The 25,263-nt window shown below is 56.5% G+C and overlaps 1 protein-coding gene and 1 long non-coding RNA gene across 5 annotated transcripts in view; one reads left to right on the forward strand and one right to left on the reverse strand.

The window, feature by feature from the left end:
- The window catches only part of OTOF (otoferlin), a 92,956-nt gene that overhangs the window by 9,307 nt on the left and 58,386 nt on the right, over positions 1–25,263 (reverse strand). For 2 of the 4 annotated variants that reach the window (XM_028099611.2, XM_028099610.2), the window contains 24 exons: positions 21,506–21,637; positions 17,247–17,309; positions 16,771–16,855; positions 13,813–13,972; positions 13,351–13,537; positions 12,392–12,578; positions 10,834–11,057; positions 10,260–10,368; positions 9,552–9,732; positions 9,314–9,434; positions 8,606–8,706; positions 8,396–8,486; positions 8,131–8,247; positions 7,653–7,805; positions 7,123–7,312; positions 6,888–7,012; positions 6,383–6,517; positions 5,523–5,684; positions 5,206–5,325; positions 4,563–4,724; positions 4,283–4,445; positions 3,635–3,705; positions 2,067–2,096; positions 1,509–1,640 (listed from right to left, as the gene is read on the reverse strand). In XM_028099611.2, the coding sequence (XP_027955412.2) occupies positions 1,509–1,640; positions 2,067–2,096; positions 3,635–3,705; positions 4,283–4,445; positions 4,563–4,724; positions 5,206–5,325; positions 5,523–5,684; positions 6,383–6,517; positions 6,888–7,012; positions 7,123–7,312; positions 7,653–7,805; positions 8,131–8,247; positions 8,396–8,486; positions 8,606–8,706; positions 9,314–9,434; positions 9,552–9,732; positions 10,260–10,368; positions 10,834–11,057; positions 12,392–12,578; positions 13,351–13,537; positions 13,813–13,972; positions 16,771–16,855; positions 17,247–17,309; positions 21,506–21,637 (3,201 nt within the window). Of the gene's footprint in view, positions 1–1,508; positions 1,641–2,066; positions 2,097–3,634; positions 3,766–4,282; positions 4,446–4,562; positions 4,725–5,205; positions 5,326–5,522; positions 5,685–6,382; positions 6,518–6,887; positions 7,013–7,122; positions 7,313–7,652; positions 7,806–8,130; positions 8,248–8,395; positions 8,487–8,605; positions 8,707–9,313; positions 9,435–9,551; positions 9,733–10,259; positions 10,369–10,833; positions 11,058–12,391; positions 12,579–13,350; positions 13,538–13,812; positions 13,973–16,770; positions 16,856–17,246; positions 17,310–21,505; positions 21,638–25,263 lie in introns of all 4 variants that reach the window. The other 2 variants (XM_028099609.2, XM_088026361.1) reach the window with 1 other exon arrangement.
- On the forward strand, positions 330–23,837 carry LOC148163506 (uncharacterized). Its single transcript, XR_015768907.1, has 3 exons — positions 330–455; positions 19,764–19,915; positions 23,353–23,837. It is a non-coding gene; the product is annotated as an uncharacterized LOC148163506 (long non-coding RNA).

Raw genomic sequence — 25,263 nt, forward strand, 5'->3', positions numbered from 1 at the left:
AAAATCTTTTAAAGAGACAGAAACACCTTCCTACTGGGGTTCAAACTCATCATGTGCTCTGTGTAAGTGGGTTAATAGAAGTTTATGATGTGTACAATATGACTAACTGCAGTCAGGAGTTTATGGTTCTTTGAATTGTGTATCATTTAAAAATAAAATGCACTTTAATGTTGATTCTTAGTGGTATTATTCTTTTTTTAATGTGGAAAAGTAACTGACTCAGTGTTTTCTTTCCCCAAAGTCCATCCCACCTGCTGGAAACGAAACCACGGGGTTTCAACCAGGGCGCCACCTGGTGGCAGCCTGTGCAAATGATAGGAGTAGAGACAAGGAGACAACAGGCCGCCCCTTGGAGCTCCAGCCCGGCCAGCTTGAATCCAGCTGGGAAAAGGTACCACTAGGCGACCCCCAATTATCTGCCCTCCTACTCTTTAGAAGCTTTTCTGGACACACAGGTATGTAGCCCGAGATTACATTTCCCAGCCTCCCTTGCAGCTAACTGTGGCCGAGGGACTTGATCCTGGCCAACATGAGTGGAAATGATATGTGCGGGTCCTGGGTTCAGCCCTGAAGGAGTGTGCTTCCACTTCTCTTTACCCCTTCCTGTGCTCTGGTATTGGGAACTGAGGGTGCGCCATCTCTAACCACACAGACGCCAGCAACAAGTGGCAGGGTCTTAGTATCTGCCACTGTGCTGTCCCCGTACCACCCTAACGCCACCCTGAGACTGGCCGGGGAGGGCGGTGCCTCGGGGCTCAGGGCCTGGGCGCATTATGTGAGAAAGAAAGAAGCTTCTGTCTTCTTCACACCCATCTAACTTGCTACAGCAGCTTAGCCGGCTAACCTAATGTGGACGGTAAACATCACCCACAGCCTGGGTCACAGAAAGGGCCTGGCAGGGAGAGAGGGTGGCTGGATCAGCTCAGGCCCAACCGAGGAAACACACCACAAGCGCACATCCCTTCTGGTCGGTTGGTAAGTCAGGGAGTGCCCTGAGCTGGGTAGGCAGGGTGGAGAGAGACAAACGAGGAAGAGGAGAAATGCGTTTTCTGGAACATGCGATCAGCCTCAGCAGGCAGAAGCTGCGTGCACACAGTAGGGGCAGAACATTCCACAGCCACAATGACACAGATGTGTAGAGCGAAGCAGTATGGAGAGGTGCAAGTCCTACCAAGAAATCCTTGCTCCCTCTGGACCTCCCACAGAACCTAGGATGGTGTCTGACTCATCACATACACTGAGGAGATGTTTGTGGTATAAAAGAGTGAAGACAAGAGAAAACCTAGCCAGGGAAGGTAGACTGGACCACCATCTTGGAAAAGGTGGGTCCTGAGCTAGAACTTCAAGGATGTGAGACGAATCTGTTCTAAGCTCATGTTAATGCAGTGGGGAACCAGCTCTGGTGGGGAACGGGAAAGAAGCTGGATAGGAGGGGCTGATGTGGGGTCGGGGTCAACTCCCCTAGCCCTATTCCTCCTTGGCTCCCCAGCCCAGGCGTGAGGCCTTACCTCCCTCATGGTGTCAATGGAAGCAAAGTACTTGGACCACCAGTCCAGCATGCTCTCATCTGGCTCCTCTTCCTCTGGCTCTTCTGAGCTGCCCTTTTTCTTCTTTTTCTTCTTCTCCTTCTCCTCATCAGCCTGGAGGGTTGGCCGGGTCCAGAATCCTGCCTACAGCCCTGCTCCCTGGCCATTCTCTGACCCTGGACCATCCAAGGGTCCCCCATCCCTTCTGACTATTTACTTCTGGGAAGCCCTAGACTCCGTGAGGCTCCTAGGGGTGACCAATGACAAAGGGGCGGGGCCTTGTTTTGTGGAGGAGGGTACCACAGCCCAGAGAGGGTAATGACTTGCCAATTCGAGCCACTGGCCAAGGCGCTACTGGCACTCAGGGGCTTGGCTGCCTGAGTACGTCTCTCCCTCTGCCTCTTTGGAGGAGTGTGCTGGTCCCAGGCATCCGGGGGCTGGGGAGGGGCTCAGTCCCTGATGCAGGGCCCCTTGGCCTGATACCCTATGCCATTGTAGGGTTCTCTCTCCCCAAAGCCCCCAGATGGCCCCCACACTCACCACATCCACCTTGATGATGGCATCAGAAGACTGCAGAGGGGAACCAAGGAGATGGGGACAGAATTAGCCACCAGGGGTCTGAAGTGGCAGGCAGGCGCCCAGCCAGGAGAGAGGAGAAGGGTGAGAGCTGAGAGGGGGCTCATGCAGGGATGTTCTCTGTGTGAGCCCCTGTGCTCTGCGGGCTTAGCCCTGACAAGAGCCTACTGCCTGAAGAGCCTGCGAAAGGTCTGCTTCGCAGATGTTTCTGCTCAGACCTTCGAGGGTGGTGGTCCTCCACACTGGCTGCGTGCTAGACTCACAGGGGGCTTTTACAAACTATCACGCAGGCTCAGTCCCATGCTAGCTGGGCCTGGGTGATGCTTCTCAGGAGCAGAGCCGCCTCCTTTGGCCCACAGTGCCAGGTCTCTGCTGAGTCCCAAGGTGGGGGTGGGGCACCTGGATAGTTGTAACTTCCCAGATGTCTTCAATGGGCATTCGGGCTTGGACAGGGAGGCTGACCCATATGCACCAGGAGTTGGGTAATGTTGGCTAGACAGGGTCAACTCCAACTCTACTCCCCGCCCCCCTTACCAGGGCAAGAACCTTAAAATGTAGTGGATGCACATACAATTGCATAGTTGTGAAAACACCCACCAGAGCCCAGGGTCTGGCTGATGCTGGGAAAGCTCTTTTTCACTGATGGTCTGAAATTAGGGGGCTCTCCCCTGGCCCCAGGAGGAGCCCTCAGGGAGAGGTTCAGGAGGGTGGGAGCTGAGGTGGCACGGGATCTCCAGGCACAGCCCTGGAGCAGCGAGCTTTCCTGGTAAGTGCTCCCTCCCCTGAGAACCGTGCCCACTGCTAACTCAGCCAGCTGCTGGGGTCAAGGACTGTGGGCCCAGGCAAGGTCATTCAGACCAAACCCAGACCTCAGAAGCTAGGAGGTGCCCCAGGCTGTGTGAAGGACTTGAGGTCAGGAATGGGGTAGAGAGAATGTGCTAGGGAGGAAGCCCACATCCAGCCCCTGGGGTCTCCTTCCCACTCTCCCCGGCAGACGCCATCTCTGCATCTAAATCCCAGATGACAGGGTTCCCTCCGGCAGATAAATGGCCCTAGTGTCCCAAACCAAGAGGAATAAAGGAGCTTCCACCTGAAAATCCTTCCCCAGCCCAGGCCTAGGGAGATTGGTTTGTGAATGGCCAGGATGGAAAACCAGGGAGCCTCTGGAAAGAACACTGGTCTTCATGCAAGGAATCTACTGCATGAACATAAGGTGTCGTTTGTTGGAGTAAAAACCACCACAGGCTATTCCCTCAGACGGTTCCTGCTCTCTCTGTGTTCATGCACACCGCGCGCTCGTGCATGTGCACACGTTCATGTGCTCACTGAGGCCCACGCAGAGTGGCCAGTCTTGCTTTCCAGGACAGAGCGAGGATGGGCTGCTTGCACACGTAGCCAGGGTTAGCCCTCCACCATGATGTGCCATGGGTTGGGGGGCCCAGGGCTGTGGGCCAAAGGAGGCAGCCCTGCTCCTGAGAAGCATCACCCAGGCCCAGCTAGCGTAGGACTGAGCCTGTGTGTGTGTGCCTTACCGCGTCCAGCTTCACCATGGTCTCCAGCTTCTTGACGGGTGCCTCCGGCTCCATGTTCACCACGACCTCCCCTGGGGGGTGAGAGGAGAGGCCCCCGTTGCACAGCACACGGCCATCCCAGAGGAGCCTGACTGGACAGAGAGATGGACAGACAGGCAGGCAGACAGGGAGGAACAGGAATGACAGGGAGAGTCAGAGGTGGTTGGAAGGACCAGAGGCCTAAATCGGATTCTGGAGCTTTCTGAGGCAAGAGGGAGGGACAGGGCAGTTGAGAGAGAAAAGACAGGCCTAAGGAGGGGCAGAACGTAAGCCAGAGGGAAGGCTGAGCTGCCGTGGAGTGAAACAGTGGAGGCTGGGCCGGGAGGGAGGCTGGAAGGGAGGCCTGGGTCTCATCCATAAACCAGCAGAGGAAGCTACCTGTCCTCAGGCTCTCAAAGACCGTGTTGGGCACTGTCCCTTTCTAGCTCTAGAGTGATGGGCAGCTAAAGGTAGCTTGGCCCCCAGGAGGGGGCCTCTCCTGGCCTCTCCCACGCCTACTCGGGGATGCCTGTGCGTAGCCAGCCAGTAGCTTCGTGACCTGGACTGTGGGCAGGAGCTCCTCCCGTGGGCCGAGTGGAGCCAGGCCTGGGCTTCGGGGCGTGGCCGTACCTGTGGTGTTCCAGCTGGGGGATGAGCGGTCTGGGGGCCTGTAGATAAAGCGCCGCAGAGAGCCGACGGCATGGGAGCCCACCAGGGTGTAGCGGCCGAAGGCCCGGCAGTCCACCACTCGGATGTTCAGGGGCGGGTGCAACAGCTCATTCTCTGGGAGGTCCTGGGGCGGGGGGGTTGAGCAAGGGCAACCTGGGCTCAAGGGGGGCACAGTGGGGCCACCCCCAGCCACACTGGCCACACCCCACTCTGCCTGGTTATGCCCAGGGCCTGCACCCACCACTTCAAACCACTTGACGAGGGTGCTGAAGTTGGGGTTCTTCTTGTAATTGGGGATCAGGGATGACTGCACCCCCTTCCCTGCACACTCGATGTCTACCCGTGGCCGGTCCACCTGGGCCAGGTTCACCCGCTTCAGGTCTCGCAGGCCCCAGAATAGCACCTGGGTGGAGAGAGGGGAGCCCCATAGGCAGGGGGGCCAATGGAGGGTGGGCTGGGCCACCTGAGGAGGAGCTTAGTGGGGGTGGGGCAGCAAGTCAGGAGGGCAGGGCCAGGAGAGCTGATGAGAGGCCGGTGTCCTTGCAAGCGGCTCCAGGGTGTGAGTGGATGTGGGGGTACAGACGGGAGGGCCGGGGAAGGTCCTGGAATGATGCAGTGTGACTCAGTGCAGACTGGGCAGGCGCCTGGCTCTGCCACTGGCTCTGGGTGTGATTTTGGACAAGTCACTTCCCTTCCAAGGCCCTCAGTCTCCTTGTCTGAAAAATGAGGAGTGGTCTGAGGTTGCCAAAGACCCCTTGATGCCCACAGTGTAATGTGTGCATGTGAGCCTTGATGGAAAGACAGTGAAGGGGGCAAGGAAGGCAGAAGACGGCAGGGCCTGTCCAGGGCAGGGCCTGGAGGACCCCGACGGAGCCCTCATGTACCTCGATTCGGTATTTGCTGAGCACAGGCCGGATGCCCATGGGCACAGGCATGATGGGGCCTCGGTCCATGTCCGTGGGGCCGTTGATGGGCGGCAGGTCCGCCTTGCCTGCTGGCCCAATCTGGGGAATGGGAGTCATAGTGTCACACTCTCCTTCCCCATGAGTTATTTGTCAGGTGCTACGGGGAGACTGGGAAGGCCAACGCCCCAGGCCCTGAGACCCACGCCCCAGCTTCAGTCAAACTGGCCTCCCAGCAGGATGGGGAGGAGAGCAGCCCCCGGCCCCCGGCCCCCCCGGGCCCGGCCCTGTGGCCCCACCTGCAGCAGCTCGAAGGCAGCCAGGAGGTCGCCGGCCGTGGCATTGCCGCGGTAGATCTGGTAGTACTCGAGCTGCGGTGGGAAGCGGGGCGGGCAGTACGCCTCGTCGGCCATTTTCACCAGGGGCTTGGCGAAGGTCCGGCCCATGAAGTCGGCTTTTCCCTGATATGACAAATAACCAAGGTGGACTCCCAGCACTTGAGTTTACTGTGCATGTTCACACCTGGGATCAGTCCTCACCATAGCCCCAGGAGCTAAGGGGCGGGTGTGATCACCCCATTTTACAGATGGGGAAAACCAAGTCTTGGCGCCCACGGCAGACTTGCTCAGGGCCATGCTGGCAGCGAAAGGCAGATGCAGGACTCAGGACTAGCAACGAAATCTTCCTATCTCTAGTCCAGAGCTCTCAGGGTGTCCCGGTAGCTGGAGGGGTGGCTCCCCAACTCTGGAGGGGTCCCCTTCATCCTTTCCTTCTCTGCCCCAGGGCTCCCATGGAGAACTGTGAGGCTGTTACTGACTGCGGCGGTGTGGGCAGGGGTTGGGAGACCCAGGAGTTTGGGAAGGCTGATAACAGCAGGACTTGCTGGCACGATGACTCTGGGCCTGAGCTGGGACTGTCTGTGGCAGGAGCAGGGGACACCCTGCTCCTTCCTGAGATCCCAGAGGCCCACGGCGTCAGGAAGGGGTCAGGCTGCAGTGACAGGGCAGGAGACACCTGGGTCTGCTGGAGGGGCTGGTCAGCAGCCCCCACTCCCAGCTTCCTGGCAGGCACCTTGGCTGAGGAGCTCTGGGGCTGGCCAGGTGAGGTGTGGAGTGCAGGGATGAAGGCGGAGCTCCCTGGTGCCTGAGCCCGCCCATACCATGGTGTCCTGGTCGTAGATCTCGATGACAATGATGGGGGGATCATCCCGCAACTCATGGGCTTCACCATATAGCTCCAGGTTGTCGAACACCAGCATCTGGTCCCAGGTGGGGCACAGAGTCTCATTCAGTACCTGCAGCGTGGGGCGGGGGGGAGATGGGTAATAAGGGGTGGTGTGTGGGCAGATACGTGAGCAGTAGTCACCCCAGGTCACTGCAGCTTCCAGAGACTCTGGGTCTCTGGAAGTGTCATGTTCCCTGACTCTTCCCGAAAGCTTGAAATGAAGGTGACCATGAGGTTGGCTCCCAGGTCCCCCACCCCCACATCTTTCCTTTCTTCTGCGTCGAACGTAACCACAATTAAAGCCTTTACCAGCGTGGCCCGGGCCTGCAGATATCTGCAAGGCTGTCCTCTAAGGATCTGGGGTGCTGGCCGATCTGTTTTCCGGGTCCCGCACGCTCAGGGGCTTCCCAGGACTCCTCCTTCCTCCCGTGGGCCCTCACCTCTGTGCACTGACTCTGGTTGATGAAGAAGACGCGGGCGAAGGGGTCCGAGAGGCCACTGCTGTCGGCAGCAAAGAGGCTGCGAGCCTGGTACATGTGGGCTCGGAGCTGGAAGGCCTGCTTCTCTGCGGGGGAGAGCAGGCTGAGGCTCCGGGTACAGGCGGCCCCTCCCGCTGCCCTCCCGGAGTGAGGACTGCCTGCCCCAGCCGGGCCTGGCCCAGGGGGCCTCACTCACTGGTGTAGACCAGGCTGATGGGTGGGAAGGAGTGCAAGCCCAGGCCCTGGGCTGCCTTGACCTCCTCGAAGCCACAGGGCAGGCCGCACAGGAAGTCCTTGCGCTGCTTGCTGAGACCCAGCCACAGGTAGAGCTCCAGCTTGGCCTGCACGGTCCAGCCCGCTGAGCCGAAGCCCCGCTTGCCCGGCAGCTGGGGGTGGGGGTGCAGTCAGCTGCCGGGCCCACGGGGTGAGGAAGGGGCGGGGGCCTCGGTGGGAGCTGCCCCTGCCCCTCCACAGCCATGCCCCTGGGCTGGGGGTGGGGGTGGGAAGAGTGCGGAGGGGGATGGGCAGGGCCGTGCCATCTGGCCCCCTTCCCCCCTCTCCCTATTCTTTCTCCAGCTCTTCTCCAAGCACCTGCTCCTTGAGGGCTCCACCCTGTCAGCTCAGGCCTGCCAGACCCAGGGGTGGGGAGGTTGATCCCTTGAAAGAAGCCAGATGCAAACCCTAGCCCCCAGCCCCATCCCCCAAGTCTCATTCCCCTTTTGGCACCTTGAGGAAGAGTGTCTTGACCTTGGCACAGTCCTTGCCCAGCTCCTCCTCAACGATGGAGAAGAGCAGGTCCTTGGAGGGCACCCGGGCGTAAGCGATGCGCTTGTTGTTGCTCATCATCCAGATGAAGACGTCGGGGATGCTGTGCTGGGGCTGGGGTCAGCGGGGTGGGGGCCGCTGAGGGAGGGGTCCTGCCACGTGGCTAGGGCCCCCAGAGCCTGACTGACCCTCAGGGCCTCTGCCAGAGGACCAGGCCTGGGCCTGCAGAGGGATAGGGCCCCCGTGCTGGGTCTTCTTTCACCTCCCACATGACAGGAGGAAGGGCTTTTCACCTCGGTCCCCCAAGGGCTGTCAGAGCAGGAGGGGCCTCTAGGTGGTCCTGTCCAGTCCCTTCCTATGCGGCAACCCCCTCTCCACTCAAGTCACTCAGGCTTGGGGGCTGGGCATCCCCTCTCTGCGCGCCGATAAGGGGGCATACCTCGTCTGCCAGGAAGCGCAGCTTCTGCAGGAAATTCTGGCAGAGCCTCAGCTTGTCGCGCACCGTGTGTCTCTTCACCTGTGCCCGCAGGGTCTTGGCCTGCTGTCCCATGCTCTCCTGCAGGGGAGCGGGGTGTGTGGGAGAGGGGCTCAGGCCACACTGCACAACTGAGGGGGCTGGCCTGGTGGCTGTGACCTCAGAGGCAGATGTCCCCCCACCTCGGGCACCCTCCCCTGATCCCCCATGTGGTCTAGCGTGTCCTTACCAGCTCCCGCATGCAGGACTTGAGGCGCTCCCGGTCCAGCCTGGTGCGGGATGCGGGGCCCTGGTCCTTGTCAGCGAGGGACAGGAAGCGGCTGGGGGCCCCGGGGAGCAGCGCTCAGAGGAGCCCACCAGCCAGCAGCAGGCCTGTAGACACCTCCTTCCCTGCCCAGCCCCACACTTCCAGCCCCTCACCCCCCACCCTTCCTCTCACTAGCAGCCACAGCTGAACTCCTCCAGGACGCCCCGCAGGCGACGCTCGGGGTAGGACTTCTCTGTCTTGATCATCTCCTGCACGTCGTTCAGGCCTTCTTCCTGTGGACCGGGAGTGAGGGTGCATGCTGAGCCACAGCCCCCCAACCTCAGCTTCCCCAGCTGTCTCCCCCCATCCATCAGGGGAATGAAGGGCTAGCGACCTGGGACCCCTCGCTAGCGCCAGGCCTCCCGCCCCAGGTCCCACCGCCATACAGAAACCAATTCCCCAGGGTCTGTCTCTTCTAGAAGGAAGAAGCCACCTCTGGGCTGTGGGTCTGTGGTCCCAGTGGACTCGCTGGGGCTGGGCAGAAGTCAGGGCTAGATGGGGGGTGGGGGTGCAGTGCCGGCCGGAGACAGAGGGGTTGGCCCGCCTCCTCCAGGGAACACCAGAACGGGATGGGTTAGGATTCCCAGACTCCACTCCAGGCAGTCCTCAGGGCCCCCCCCCCCCCCCACTCCGGGGACACGGGAGCAGGGTCGGGACCAGAGGCTGTGCTGGGGCTATTCCAGCAGTCCTAACCCTTGCCCCCCGTCCCCCCATGGCAAGCCGCCGGGCAGACTGCCTAGTGTGTTGCAGGGGAGGCTTCCAAGCTAGGCGAGGCCTTCCGAAGCACCCCCCAGCCCCCGCCTTCCCCTCCTCCCTCCCACCCCCCCGCCTGGCCCTGACCAGTTTGTCGGCGATGTGGTCCATAATGTTGGCATTGTAGAGGCGGCGGCGCTGGTCCGGCCACCAACTCTTGATGTAGACGCAGGGCTTGCAATCCAGGTAGGGCAGATGAAAGTAGTTCCTGGGGGGAGGAGGTGGGTAGTTGAGGACTGGAGCGCAGGGAGGTGGGAGGCCAGGCCACGAGAGGATGCGAGGCAGCAGGCAAGGTCTCTCCGGACCCTCCATCCATCTGGCTCACCTGTTGGTGATCTGGGGCCGCATGGGTGGGGTGGAGGACACCGAGGCCAGGTCCCCACCCTCATCAGCTTCGTCGTCACTTGAGTTTTGGACCAGATCAACTTCTTCCTCATCCCCAGGTTCCTTCCGAGGCCGAGGCCTCTGGGGCCGAGACAGGCCATCAACTTCGTTCCCATAGTTACCTGGAGGCAGAAGGGGGCACGCAAGGGCCTAGAATCCTTTCCCCCCAGGCTCCTGCCCTCTGATCCAGGTGCTGCTTTGGGTTTATGGGAGGGAAGAGAGGGGGCAAGGAGTGGGGAAGGTGCCTGGAGTCTGTACCAGCTTGGGCACAATAGAACACTAGCCAGAGGAAGGTGCCCATGGCCTCTACCCCGTGCAAAGACCTCGCTAGGAGCCCTGAGGACCACTGAGCTCAAGGTCCAGCCTAGGACATGGCCTGGATCCCTACTCTCTCCCCTTTCCCTTCTGCAGGGAGGCCTTCTTTCTTCCCCATATACCGAACACAGCTTAGCCCTGTAGGTATGTGCACTAAGGAACCGCTGTGGGCGTGTGTGCACGCTCGTGTGAACACTGTGCTATGTGGCTGCTTGAGGACAGGGGAAAGAAAGTGGTCAAGGTTTCTCTCCTTCTAGGCCCGTGGTGCGGGGCCTAGCCATTACCACCCAGTAGCCCCCGGGCCTGAAGACCCCACTGTGAGACCAGCACTCACCTATGGTGACCTCAAAGGTGATGGGCTTGTCTCCATTTTTCCGGTCGATCATTGAGGCTTCTAGAAAGGCTCCAAATAAAAAGAATTCTTCCATTTTCCCTGTGCAGCTCTGTGGGGAAGTGGTTCAAACCATCCTCAAACCTTAGCAGGGATGTTGGGCCTGGGGCCAGGCCCCCTCCTACTGTCTTACAGAGACGCCCTTTGGGCCACTGGGGGTGGACATCCCACCCCACTGTGCAGTCAAGCAGCCCAGACCCTGAAGGCCTAAATCCTTTTGCCCTCCAGGCTGGATATCCCTGAATAGGGACAACCATGGCCAGGAACAGGGCAGAGAGGAGGCTCCATCTTGGGACCTGCAGGCAGAGTGCGGGCACAGGCAAGTGGGAGGGGACAGAGGTCCCCACAAGGGGCAGAGTGTGGGCCCCTGCTTCCTGGGGAAGGAGGCCTCATCATGAGGTCTTGCCCTCTGAGGCAGACAGGGCAGCAACAGGGAGAGCCCAGGCCTAGGCTGCCATGGTGGGAAAGGTGCTGAGCTGGGGGCTCTGGAGGACAGCCCAGCCCCCTGGGTCCTTACCTCTGAGACAGGCGTGGCCTGCTCCACCTGCACCTCTGTGGAGCTGGTGAGCTCAGGGTTGGAGGTGTCCAGGATCTCCACAGCCAGGCCCAGCATGAGGCGGGCACGGAACGACACGCCCTCACCCAGACCCTCATTCAGGTCCTGGTGCTCGTCCAACAGGGTGTAGTTGCGTGTGGAGCCGTACATGTTCACCCAGGCCGGGCCCAGTGTGGGCAGGAAGCCTGCGGGCCATGGGGACAGGGACGAGGGGCTCATGGGGGTGGTGGAAACTCTTTTGGGGGCTTGGGCTTGCAGCTCCCAGTTGCTGAGCCGAGAACCCCATGCCTTGCTCGGTGAAACACTCAAGATGGGAGAAAGCCTGTGGGCCAGTGAGTGGCTGACGGGAGGCCTTAGGGACACTCACATCTGCTGTGTGGGGGCAGGCATGGGGCAGCCTCCTCGCTTGCGCAGAGTGCTTCCCGGGCCAGGCTCCCTGCCTCCTGGTCCGCCTACAACCTATTTGAAGGACAGCTGCCCGCTCCCCTCAAACTCCTCAGCCTGGCCTTCTGGCCCTTGCGAGCTCCCACCCTGCCAGTGCGGACCCCTCCCCTCCACTCCAAAGACCTCCTCTCTGTCCGCCTGTGTTAACACTTGCCCCGTGAGCCCGGCCCGGTTCCTAGCCCCAGCGGACTTCCCCCACTGTTGGCCTTTGCTGCCTCATCTGTAACGTGGGTCCGATTCTGCGGCATGTGCTATGTTTGTTTGGTTTTTGTTCTGCCTGGCTTAGAAAAGAATTACGGCACTTAAAAACCTCAAGATATAATTTACATAATATAAAATTCACTATTTAAAAGTGTGCACTGCAGTGGTTTTCAGTATATTCGCTCTGTTGTAGAACCATCACCCGATTCCATCGCCCCCCCAAAGAAACCCTGTACCTGTTAGCAGTTAGTCCTGGGTCTCCTCCCTCGCCCAGCCCCTGGCAACCACTAGCCTCCTTTCTGTCTCTGTGGATTTGCCTATTCTCGACAGTTCCTATAAATGGAGTCATAGAACATGCGGCCTTTTGTGCTTCTGGCCTTAGGTTTTGAGCATGTGACGGCACATCCACCTCTCGAGTCCCCAGTGAGCACCACAAGAACAGGAGTGGATGCTTATCTTGCTCTACCTCCCTGGTGCCCAGCGCCTGGGTCCTAGAAAGGGTCAGTCCCACAAGGCCGCAGACAGGACTATGGCAGCGGACCACGCATATGCGAAACGTATGTGTACACACACCACACACCATGATTATTTCCAATTCACAGATGGGAACACAGGTTCAGAGATCACACAGCTACTGTCAGAGCTGAGGTTCAAATCCAGGCAGCCTCACTCAGGCAGGCCCTGGCAACTTGGTGCAGACCTGAGCCATGACCTTCCACCTTTCCTCTGAGGGGGAGAGGGCAGCAGACCAAGCCCTCACAATGGCCAGGGCCTTTCGGGAAGAGGTGCGGATAGTGGAGGTGGTGTGAGGGGGCAGGTTCACGGCCTCCTGCCCTCAGTGCCCTTGCCCTTCCTCCAGTCTCCTGCTGCTGACCTTTGTCTCCATCGTTGGAAATCTTGCGGAGGTCAATGAAGTGGGTGCCGATGGCAACGTCGTTGACCTTGTCTGAGTCCCGGATTTGCACCTTCATGCGTTTGCAGAGTGGGGGGAACAGGTCTGTAAAGACGACCTGCTCATTCCACAGGGGCTCGTAGCTGCTTTTCTGCACTGAAGTCTTGCCCTGTTGAGAGGGAGTGAGGGTTAGGGTGTGTTGTGTGTGTGTGTGTGTGTGTGTGTGTGTGCGTGCGTGTACACACATGTGTGGAGTGTGCTCATGCAGGTGTATGCATGTGTGTATGTGTGGTGTATGTATATTTGTGTATGTGTGTGGGGTGTGTATGTGATATGTATAGGTGTGTGTAATCATGTGTGTGTGATATGTATACATGTGTGTAGTCATGTGTGTGTGGGGTGTGTCTGTATGTGATGTGTATATGTATGTGTAGTCATGTGTGTGTATGTGATATGTATATGTGTGTGCAGTCATGTGTGTATGTGTAAGTGTGTGGGGTGTCTGTGTATATATATATATATAATTTTTTATTTAAATTCAATTAGGTTAACATATGGTATATTATTAGTTTCAGGGGTAGACTTTAGTGACTCATCAGTTGCGTACAACACCCAGTGCTCATGTGTGTTTGTGTATGTGTGCACTTATGTCCTGCAGGCACTTTCCCCACACCAGCCTCTCAGACTCGCCTCCCATTTAGGGCTCCTGCCTTAACTCTTCGTCTATAGGACGCGGAAGCAGGCAGGATCCCCTAAGGCTGGACCCCCTCCGGCTGGAGCTCCCCTCCCCTCTCATCTCTGCGAATGCACCAGGGGATCGAAGGTGTCACCTGGCTTCTGATTCTGCCTCACATCCACCTCCAGCCCCCATCCTCCAATCACTCTGTACCTCAAATGCCTGTTACCCCAAACCCAGCCTCCTGCATCCTGCACCCCAATACCTTCTGGCCAGCAAAGAAGACTTGCACATAGGGGTCGACCAGGTCCTTGTTCTCACCAATGAAAGCCTTCTTCACATTGGCCATGAGGCTGGTGTTCATGCGGGGCAGCCCCTCTGCTCGGTAAATTTTCACGTAGAATCGGGCCCACTGGCGTTCAGGGGGCACCCCCTCGGGGAGCAGCAAGTTCCTGTCGGCACATAGAGCTAGGGCCATGGTGGCCAGGATTGGGCACCCCAGCCCTGCCCTGGCATCCGCATACCCCTGGGGCCTGGGACAGTCTCCATGAACTCCCCCGCCCTGCCCTCGGTCCTTTTTGGAGGAGCTGGGCTGTCTGGGAGTAGGTGGGGACAAGGGTAAAGGGAGGGAGGGGGGTCTGTGTGCCAAGTCCACCCCAAGGGCTCGTTTTGGGGGAAGGGAGGGTTGGGTCAGGTCTCCAGGGGCTGGGGCAGATGGGAGCCTCACCCCTCGATGTCATCCTCATCGGTCTCGTTGGCCTTGTGGGGCGTCTTGATGTTGTCCCCCTTGCCCACCACGGCGACGTCACACTTCACGTAGCCCTTCAGCCCAGCAGAGATGTCGTCGGGGTCTGACAGGATGGCCCACTTGTGATGGAACTGGTGCTCTGTAGGGGTGATGAGTGGGGACTGCACCTGCCATCCTGGGGCAGGCCGTGGAGCTGAGCATCTTTTTGGCCCCTGGTCCCCAGAATGGCCAGGAGGAGACAGAGGCCCCCAGAGGGGCAAGCAGCTGGGGAAAGGTCCTGCATCCGGGTGTGTGTTTGTGACTTTGAAGCTAGAAACTTCCAGCCCTCCTGCCCCCACCCCTGCAGACCACCTGCACACAGCCGCCAGACAGAACCTTCAGAGAGGCTCCCCTCCCTCACTCTTCCGTTCAAATGTCTGCAGCTTGTCAGTGCTTGGGGTACAGACCACTGACCTTATTGTGGTCTGTGAGGCCTCCTGATTCAGCTCTACCCGGCTCACTCCGCTCATCCCACCCCACCCCTGTGCTCTTGCTGGGCCCAGCTGCTTACTTCCCTCGGAACAACTGGAGTCCCTGTTCAGAAACCCCTGCCTCTATGGCTGCCGGTTTTTGAGCTTGGAAGGGCCTCCTTCCTCGCCCTTCCCCCATCCAAACTTCTCAGACACCTGCCCGGGAAGGCTGGTCGGGCTGGGGAGGTGGCTAGCACCCGGACCACCTCTATGATCTCCCAGACGGAGGCTTGTGGCCTGGAACGACCCCTCCTCATCTCCAGCAGAGAGACTTAGTGAGTGAGCAGGGTCCTGCTGCTGTCTCTGCTGGTGCAAACGTGGTCCTGCCAGGGTGAGTCCCCCAGGAAACGCTTCCAGCCCCGCAAGATGCTGACACCAGCCCAGACTCCCAGCAGCACCCGTGAGGCCTGTGTCCCTAGCAGCATGCTTCCAACGACTCCCTGGCTGGGTCAGCAACCAGGGACTCATCAAGAGGGCCAGGCGAAACCAGAGACCATCAGAGGGAAGACCTCAGTGCCCTCACTGAAGGGGCCGTGTGATCTCAGGCTCCCGTGAAGGGGACCAGGCCCAGGAACAGATTCAGAAGCAGCATCAAGGGGCGCCTAGGTGGCTCAGTCGTTAAGCGTCTGCCTTCGGCTCAGGTCATGGTCCCAGGGTCCTGGAATCGAGCCCCGCATCGGGCTCCCTGCTCAGTGGGAAGCCTGCTTCTCCCTCTCCCACTCCCTCTGCTTGTGTTCCCTCTCCCGCTCTCTCTCTGTCAAATAAATAAATAATAATAATAATAATAATAATAATAATAATAATAAACAAAAACAAAAAAACCCAGCAGCAGCAAATCTGGCGGTGGGTTAGCTCAGTGGAGAACCTGGACTCTGAGCCCACCTGGACCCGAGTTCACACCCTTTTCCTTTCCCTGGACCAGCTATGCAAGCTTGTGGGCCTGCTTTCTTCTTGTGAAATGGAGTGATGTTGCCTGCAGGGGGTGGTGAGGGATAGGCCTGCAGGCACGGTGCGCGTGGCCCGGCGCCTGGCGCTCAGTGGGCGCTCCCTGAGTGGCAGTGGTCTCCTCTCCAGGACTCCACCGTCGGGACGCCCAGGGGTCCACATCAGGCTCCTTGCTGTCTCTTCACACCCCTGCCGCCGGTACTGGAGGTGGGGGGCACTGCTCAGCCCCCAGCTGGAGCACCTCCTCCAGGATACCTGTGCGATTCCACCGCCCGCAGCTGGGCATGCTTCCTGGGAAGTGCCGGATCACGGAATGGCCCTCTCCCCCGCTCCCAAAGACGCTAATGGTCACTAGAGTCACCCTCTGCTGAGGATGACAATGTGTGTGTGGCAGTGGAAAAGGCGCTGGCCTGGCACCCAGGAGACCAGGTTCTACTCGCACGGGCTCTGGTCAAGTCTCTTTGTAACCCTGGGCCTCTTCGTCATATGGAGACACTGGACTAGATATTTTAAGGTCTCTGGTGGCTTGAATGTTCTAAGATTTTGTGGTGTTTATGCATATAATCTTGGGTTTGGACTCGATTCCCTAGTCTAAGTCACAGAGTGTGCACCAGCCAAGTATCCATTAAGTTGAACCATAAGAAATCGCCAATTTGTTCAACCTAATAGTTTAGTGGCACTTCCAAGCTACTTAACTTGTCTTGGCTTCATTTATCTCATCTGTAAAATGGGAAGAAATGCTGATGCCTCCTCCCTCACTGTTTTGTGAGAGTCAAATGTGACACTGGAGAAATGGGACCGTCACTGCCGAAAGGCCTGACGGAGTCATTACAGCATCCTGAGCGGTGGGTTCACTTCAGGGACATGACGTGGGGCCCAGTGCCAGGTTGCATGCCAGTGGTTCCTGAGCTGGCCATGGGCTTGGTCATCATCTTGGCCTGGCCTGTGCCTCACAAACCCTCTGGGCCTCCCCTTGGGCTTCCCTCACCGGCCGCATCCGGTGTTGGCCCATGGGGACCCACGTTGCTGCGAGTCAGCCACAGTCCCACATGGCTATTCTCTGGAGGCCTGGGGCCCTTGATGGATGGTCAGTGAGCCCGGCATCCCTCAGGGGCTGCCACACTACATTTGTGTTGAGGACAGTGTGGCTCAGTGGGTGCCCTGGAGTCACGCAGCCTGATTTCACCCCAGACCAAATGGGTGATGGTGGAGCCCCAATGCTTCTCTGAGCCCCAGGCCCCTCGAGTGTAAAAGGGGGTGATGCCGCACACCCAGAAGGGCTCCTATGAATCCAGCAGCCTGAGCACAGGTAATCACTGCATCCGTGTGCAGACTCGACACCCATCCCTCCACACCCCCAACAGCCTCACACTGAGTTTACGGTCCTGGCCAGGCCAGGCCCTGGGGCTGCCAGGGTGGACGGCATGGGCCACACCGGCTGAGCCGTGGCCACTGATGCTGACCGAGTTGCGCAGCTACTCACCAGGCTGGGAGTACACGGTTCCCACATCCATTTTGAAGGACCCCACTAGGGTGCCACTGCGCAGCAGGTTCTTGGAGTGAATCACCTTCCGGGCAGAAGCACCAGCCCCCAGTCAGGCCGGGCAGGGCAGAGGCTTTCCATGGGGTAGGGGTGGGGTGGTCTGATGGTGGCACCACCTGTCTTTCTGGGGAATGGAACTTTTCGGTGAAGTGGGAGGGCATTTGCAGGGCAGGACGGCTTGCTGAGGCTCAGCATTAACCCCTCTTGCTCTCATTTTTGCTGGTTGCCAGGTACGGGGGAGTAGGTTGTACATTGTGCAGAGGCACCTGGTTAAACAGGGGAGAGGGGCCCAAACCAGCCTGTGCCCCACTTGCCCGGCTGTGTGTCTGGACATGGGGCTGCCTTTTAATGGTTGGTCCATCCAGAGGGATGCCCTTTTCAAGTCTACACAAAGGTGCAGTTTGAGTTACACTCACCGAGATCTTGATGATCTTGTCGAACATGACGTCAGGAGAGACATGGAAGTCAAAGACGAAGTACTGGAAGGAGGGAGTACTGTCTCTCAGTACTGTCTCTCAGCTGATAGTGGCCAACAGCCTGGGGTAGTGCCGGGCCCCTCCCTCCTGCCACTGCCCGTCTGCTCCCCTGGCCATTTCTCCTGAGCCCCGAAGTTCAGAGGAACAGCAGTGTAACCACTGGTCGTCCCTGACTGCAGGTGGGAGCTGTGTGGCTTTGGGCAACACATTGTCCGATCTGTTTCCAGAGCTGTAAAATGGGGGTAATGATACCCACCTCCGAGTCTTGTTATGGGGCTGGATGAGATAGTACAAGACACCATAATATACACTGCAGCTGTGTGGGCAACACAGACATTGCCCTTAAACCACAGTGCTCCACTGCCTGGAAGTGTCCTAATTGCAGCGATGTTTAATTTGTGAAATAAGGTGTGAGGGACTTCATTTGCTGGAAATGTAAAATGCTCCGGGTGTGAGGTGTCCTCCAAAGCTGGGAGCTGCCCCTCACCCCGGGGCCCATTTCTCCTGGCCTCGGTGTGTAGGTGCTGGGAGGGAGAGCAGCAGAGAGGCCCCCGGGGGAAGGGGGCGTCAAGGTGATGGAAAGGGCCGGGCAGTCAAGGGAGAGAGGGGTGACGTGGATTTGGACTTAGGGACAGTGTGGTTCTTGATGACCTGGAGGGCAGTTTCAGTGGACAGGGGGCTGGAGACCGAGGTGTGCTTGGGAGGAGAGGCAGTGGGGACAGCTCACGGAGTCGGACGGTGAGCGGGAGGACAGAAAGGGGTGGTCACCAGGAAGTACGTGGGATTGGGAAAGGCGTGTCTAGATGGAGGGACGGATGGGGGATAGACAGATGGAGAGACTGCCGCTTCCTGCCCCTGAGCATATGGGGTTTTCTATCATTGTACTCGGAGAGAATATGCGAGAGTAGAACACCTAAGAGGCAAAGGAAAAGTAAAGGCAGGGCTGGGGGCGCTGAGTGGTTTGGCTGTGACGCCAGATCCTTTGGGAAGAAGAAAGAGAAGGATCCAGGGCAAGGGAGAGAGGCAGCTGAGGCAGAAGGAAGGCATCAGTGGCCAGGACCAGATGCACCCACGGAAAGGGGTCTTGGCCTGGTCTTGAACGGTCAGGCTGCACGGGGAGGGCAGTGGTTGTGAATCTCCCTTCACACGAAGACAGGTCTCGAGCCAGGTAGGAGGTGAAGGCCAGGCCAGCGGCCTCTGACTCTGTCAGCCCTGGGGGAGCGAGCTAGCTAAGGGAGAGCCAGAAATCTCCACTCTCTGAGGAGTCTGTGGGCATATTCCTTGTGTGTCCTGAGCATATTTCCCTTTTCTAACCACTTAGAAGTCTGCTAAGTCATGCTGATGGTTCTCATCTCCCTCTATTGTGTTTAGTGGAGTCAAAGGAAAGTTCCTGCTAACTCAGAGAATTAGCCAGAAGCAGTACACTCCTGGGACCAAGGGTATTTTTCTTTTTTTTTTTTTTTTAAAGATTTTATTTGTTTATTTGAGAGAGAGAGAGAATGAGAGACAGAGAGCACGAGAGGGAAGAGAGTCAGAGGGAGAAGCAGACTCCCTGCTGAGCAGGGAGCCCGATGCGGGACTCGATCCCGGGACTCCAGGATCATGACCTGAGCCGAAGGCAGTCGCTTAACCAACTGAGCCACCCAGGCGCCCCCAAGGGTATTTTTCAATGAAGAGGAACGTGGCATAGGACAAGAAGCATAAGGAAAGAAAGCCCTGCTTCGGGATCAGAAGAATCATGGGAAGATAGTTTTGAGGGGTTGTGCTCAACGAGGGGTGATTTTAACCGCAGCGGGACATCTGGCAATGTCTGGAAACATTTTTGGTTGCTACAAGTGGGTGGGGGTCGCTACTGGCATCGAGTGGGTAGAAGCCAGGCATGGTGCTCAACACCCTACACTTCACAGGACAGTCCCCTACACCAAAAACTATCTGGCCCCAAATGTCCCTAGTGCCGAGTTTGAGAGACCCTGGTTTGGAGGAAACAGAAATTAAACAAATCAGAGCTACTTGGATTTGTGAGAAAGAACAAAACTATGATCAAGAACAGGGGCGCCTGGGTGGCTCAGATGGTTAAGCGTCTGCCTTCAGCTCGGGTCATGATATCAGGGTGCTGGGATCAAGCCCCACATTGGAGTCCCAGGGCGCCTGCTTCTCCCTTTCCCTCTACTGCTCCCCCTGCTTGTGCTCTCTCACTCTCTCTGTCAAATAAATAAATAAAATCTTCAAAAAAAAAAAGTACAAATTTAAGATTCACGTGAGTGGAAGGGATAGTCTTGGTGGATATAACTGGAAAGTGGTTTCTAGGCTGGATGGAGGTGTGGCCTGTCAGGGAAGACACTGTCACCTCTGTGGCCCCCATGTTGCCAGGCATGGGCTTGAAGTGCAGCACAAGCTCAGCAAATGTTTGTTTCTTCCTTCGGGTGAGTATCCATTCTGCAACCCCAACCCCTCCAGGTACAAGCCAGGCTCTGGGCCAGGCCACAGCGATGTAGGAGACGGGGAGCCTGCAGTCCACCAGGGACAGAGACATGAAGGACCAACCACAATTCAGGGATGTTACTGTCACAGAGAAAGAAGCACATTGAACTGTGACCCAGAGAGTGCAGGTAAGGCTGCTCAGTGGCAAGGACACTTGGCTTGGGCTCTGGAGGGTGAGTAGGAGTTTTCTGGGGAAACAGTGTGGGAAAAACAGCTCTGTTACCTTGGGAAGGAGGAAGCAATTTGAATGAAACGTGAGGTGCATGAGGTTGGTGCCAGGTGAGCCCCTGAGTCAGCCAAACGTGGCTCTGCCACTCTCAAATAACTGTGGAAGGCCATGGGCACCTGTCTCCATATCCATTAAGGGAAAGTGGACTCTTATCTAGGTTGAAGCTTTTCCAGTCAGGGATGTGCCCTGATATAAGGTCAGAGGCTGAGTTTCCTGACTCCTGAGAAGGTTGCCACATGGGGCTGGGAGATGAGGGGCTGGGGCGGGTGTTTCTGAGCACAGATGTCCCAGGTCTGTGGGCCTGTGGGCAACCCGCTATGAGAACCAGGCCCACCTGTGGTAACATAGGACCCTGGCCTGGGTCCCTATGGGGGACAGAAGTGTGTCCCGGTTTCCTTCCTGAAGATGCACAGTTGGGGGGCTCCCCTTAAGTTCAGGTGGCACCCTCAGCCCTCACCACTCCTCAGGACAGACACGGAGACACAGGACACAGATGCCTCACTCCCTGGAGCCACCAGGAGAAGCAGACTGGATGTCCCTCCAGGAGAAGGAGGGCTGGAGCCCCCAGACCAGCAGCTTCTGTGTTCATCTGACCTACGCTTAGGCACCTAAAGGGCACCTGGGCATCCCTCCCCAGAGCTAATTAAGTTCGTTCCCTGCTGGAGCCCAGAGTCAAGCTATTGTGTCAGGGGTGGCCATACGAGGTGGCAGACAGAGTGCTTGGCTGAGGCTGACAGGCTGGGCCCTGCTTCATCAACAGCACTCTCTGTGCTCTTGGGTAAGGTCCTTCTCATACTGAGGCCTCAGTCTCCTCCTCTGTAAGATGGGGAGATTGAATTAGAAGGTCTCTGAGGTCCTTTGACCTCAGTATGGCCTCAGATGGCTGCAAAGAATAGGAGGAGGAACCAGACTTTTTTCGCTCATACCCTAAGAATCAAGGCTAGTGCTCTGGAAGGATCCCCGTAGAGGTTCAGGCAGCATGGAGGCTGCCCAGCAGAGAAGGTGAGCACGTAGAACCCGACTCTGGCCCTTAGCACCCGGGCAAGGACTTTCTCCAAGAGCTTCAATGTCCCCTTGTGTCAAATGGGACTGAGGGCAACAACCTCCGACTTTTGTGGGGGCCAGAAGAGGGGGAGCACCTGCAGCATTTACAGGAGAAGCTGGTTCATGGGAACCACTCCTTAATGCTGCCACCGCCCCAAAGGGCTCTGGCCAGGCCTCACGGGGTTCACCCACAGACAGGGCCGGAGAAATGGTGGCCTCCGGCCAGAACACTGTCAGGGGGTGATCTAGACTCAGGGTTCGGAGGACATGGCATGGCACATCTGCGTGCTGGGGTGGTAACAGCGTGGGCCAAGGTCATCCCTGCTGGGAGCCCTTTGTGCCCCTCGACTCCCGCTGCTCCTGTTGGGCCTGGGTGGGCTGGGGCCCAGCCTCCCACCACATGTAGGGAAGTCCCTTTCCCCACATAGGGCCACAGGGCACTGACCTCATTGTAGTAGGGGCAGTTAGTGGACTCCTTCATGGACGTGCACTTCTTGTCGTCACCCACCTCCACGCATACCACGGGGTCCATGTTCAAGCCCACCAGCTGCCGGGCCTCGATCACAGTGATGCTGACCTGCGGGCAGGAGAGGGAAGCCAGAGGTGAGCTCGGTGAGCCTGGGAGTGGGTCCTCCTCGAGCCGCGGCCCAGGAGCAGGGAGCCAGCACTAATCTGCTGTTGATCCAGGACTCTTTCTCCAATAAGCCCGAGTGTCTTCATTTATAAAGCAAAGGCATGGGCTGGATCTCATCTAAGTGCGTTCTAGAATTACCGGGAGGGAGGAGGGCACTGGTTAAAAACGCTGGTGTCCCTGCCAAACTCCAGACCAAGCCAGTCCAACCTCGGGTGGGTGGGGCCAGGCAGCAGTACTTTTATTTTTTAATTTTTTATTTTTTAAAGATTTTATTTATTTATTTGACAGAGAGAGAGACACAGCGAGAGAAGGAACACAAGCAGGGGGAGTGGGAGAGGGAGAAGCAGGCTTCCCGCTGAGCAGGGAGCCCGATGCGGGGCTCAATCCCAGGACCCTGGGAAAGGCAGATGCTTAACGACTGAGCCACCCAGGCGCCCCCAAACATCAGTACTTTTAAAGCTCTTGGTGGTTTCAAGTGCTCCCCCAGCCTCCGTGACTCCACCTTATAGAGGGCTGCAAACCACTTCCTGGGTTTCATGCGCTCAGAGATTAAGTTTTCTATGTCTTCATCAACGTGCATTTAATTTTGTGCTCCAGCATCTCTCATTTTAAGACTGCGGGCCTCTGAGAGTTCTGTTTCTGGAATTTGGCCCCCTTTCCACCTTCCTGTTTTCCCCCTTTTGTTTAATTTCTTTGTTTGGGAGCCTAGGCCACCTTTGCTGGCTTGATGCTGTGTGTTTTGTGTGCACTGTGTCTTTTCAAGTGGCGTCCAGCTCCATGGAATCTTCTATGCTGGGAAGCCCTTTTCCAGTTGTTCATTCATTCAACAAACGTTTGTGTATATATATATATGGGGCAGGGGAGGGGTGGTATGTGTACATACCTTTTCTGAACCTTCCTTTTAAAGATTGATTTATTTATTTGAGAGAGAGAGAGAGAGAGAGAGAGATGTGGGGTGGGGCAGAGAGCAGGAGACAGGGTTCCAAGTAGACTCCCCACTGAACCTGATGACACTGGGCTCTATCTCATAACCCTGAGATCACGACCCAAGCCCAAACTAAGAGCCAGATGTTTAGCCGACTGCACCACCCAGGTGTCCCTCCTGAACCTTCATTTTAAGCAATCAGTTCTTGCTTTGGATTAGAGGTGTCGGTCCCCATTGGGGTGCCCATGACAAAACAGAAAGAGGCATAAATTTGAGGTTGCTGGACTGGCATTGAGCCCCAGACCTTATACATGACCAGGTGTGAGAGGAGGCCACCATGTAGGCTCACTGAGCTAGATGTAGAAACACCAGCTATCCATAGGTTGTGTGAGCTTTAAATGAGGTAATGTGTGTCAAAGTGCTTCATAAACAGTAGAAAGTTCTAGAAAATGTGAGCTATTGTTATAAATGGCTTCTCAAAGTCTCCCAAGTAGGTAGGGTCCTGTAGATGCTTACGATTGTTCCATTTGACTCTCTTGCACTTGCATTTTAACAAAATAACCTGTGCTAAGCTAGTGTTAGCATTTACCTCAGCTCATTCTTCTAATGAAACTGTGGGGGTTGCTTTTATACTTCTCATCTTGGAGACTTGGTATTTTAATCGCTGTGCTTTGATGCAACTTCTAAATATGATTTTACTCCAGAAAATTATTTTTCCTTTTCATAAAACAAGAATAACCATGGAAATTATCATCCGCTATGTCCATCAAAGTCTTATAAATATTCTGAAGGCCAAGAAAAATCCGCACATCAAAACTAATGATGTTAAGAAAAATAGAAACTTCAATGCCAATGAGACCATTGCCAAGAAAGTATACAGAACTGGAAACTGAACATTTACTAATTGAAGCAACACTTGAACCACGAAAGCAAGCATTTCTATTTGGAACTTGAAATGCCAAAGGGAATGAAGCTCAGAATCCAGAGCTTTGAAGAAGTTTAATGATCACCATTTCTTCAGGGAGCTAAAAAGGAAATAGAGCTGATTAACTTAGTTCCGAGAAGTTGCCTGTGAAGAGAGTAAGCAGCCACTAGAAGTCTTTCCAGAATATTCCTACACAGTAGTTCATAGAGTTTTAACCTCTATGAACCTTTTTATGCCAAAAACTTAAAAAAATCTCATATTTTCCCACAACTAACCCATCCTCTCCGCTCCATTAAAAAAAAAAGAAAGAAAGAAAGAAAGAATTATAGGGCGCCTGGGTGGCTCAGTTGGTTGAGCGACTGCCTTCGGCTCAGGTCAGGATCCCGGAGTCCCGGAATCGAGTCCCACATCGGGCTCCCTGCTCAGCAGGGGGTCTGCTTCTCCCTCTGACCCTCTTCCCTCTCGTGCTCTCTGTCTCTCATTCTCTCTCTCTCAAATAAATAAATAAAATCTTTAAAAAAAAAAGAAAGAAAGATTATAACTCAAGACTGGGAAGTAGACAGACACAGTTTTGACTTAATAAGGTAATAAGATATGCCATCAGGAGATTAACCTTCCAAATGTGAGCAGTTGGTTAGTTTTTATGTTTTTTATCCAGAGGCCCAGCCATGATGCTAGTGTTTCTGCCCCCTATTCCTTTTCAGGACCCAAAGGATGGGAAGAGGAGGAGGGCAGAGGGTTGAAAGGAGCAGAGGGTGGTGGAGTGGGGAGAGAAAGGCTCCAGAGGGTGCTCTTTGCTGGCTGACGGGTGCCCCCCGGAGGGGAACCCCGAAAGTGCACCACTGAGGTCGTTGCGTGGTGTTGGTGGGGGAGGGGAACATCATTCCTGCTGCTTCCCCACCGCCACCTGGGGCTATATGGAGGGGAAAGGTATCACTTGGACTTGAAATTTAAAACAAATTTTGAGGGGTGCCTGGGTGGCTCAGTCGGTTGAGCATCCAACTCTTGATTTTGGTCATAACCTCAGGGTCATGGGATCGAGCCCCACGTCTGGCTCCCACTCAGTGGGAAGTCTGCTTGAGATTCTCTCTTCCTCTGCCCCTCCGCACTCTCTAATAAATAAATAAATCTTTAAAAAAAAGTAGAAATAAAATAAAACAAATTTTGAGGGAAGGGATTGGCCATCTTTTCCTTCCATTCTCCAGTCATCAGCAGAGAACTCGATTTTTCCAGGGTGGAAGATGGGGAGGCAAATAGACCCACAAAGGGACAGACCAATCAGCTGACCAGGGAGGCTCTTTTGGTAATCACCTATTCAGCCCTCCTCTTCCAAGATAAGGGACCTAATCCCTAGGTGACTTCGTGAAAGCCATTGCAAGGAACAAGGCTGAATGTAAACCTGTACCTCTGTCCTGGGAGAAGCCAAGAATCATGGCACTCTGTGACCTGCTTCCATGGGATCTGACTGTGCTGCAGGAACAGTGGTGGGGAGCTGGAGATGGCAGGGGGCAGGCCCGTCAGTGCTGCCCTTCTGAAATACCCTTTACCTTTCCTCCCCTCTGGGTGGCCGAGGTGACATGACCAGATACGCATTTTGAGAAGATCACTCCAGTGGTGGCACAGAGACCAGCTAGGAAATGGGTACAATGTTGCCTTTGAGGCTGGGGTCTAGGGTCACTGTTCAGGGAGACGACATGGAGGCGAAAATGTATTAGGTCT

The sequence above is a fragment of the Eumetopias jubatus genome, unplaced genomic scaffold, assembly GCF_037043125.1.
Source record: "Eumetopias jubatus isolate StellerSeaLion01/CBP00866 unplaced genomic scaffold, mEumJub1_p1.0 scaffold_9, whole genome shotgun sequence".
NCBI lineage: Eukaryota > Metazoa > Chordata > Mammalia > Carnivora > Otariidae > Eumetopias > Eumetopias jubatus.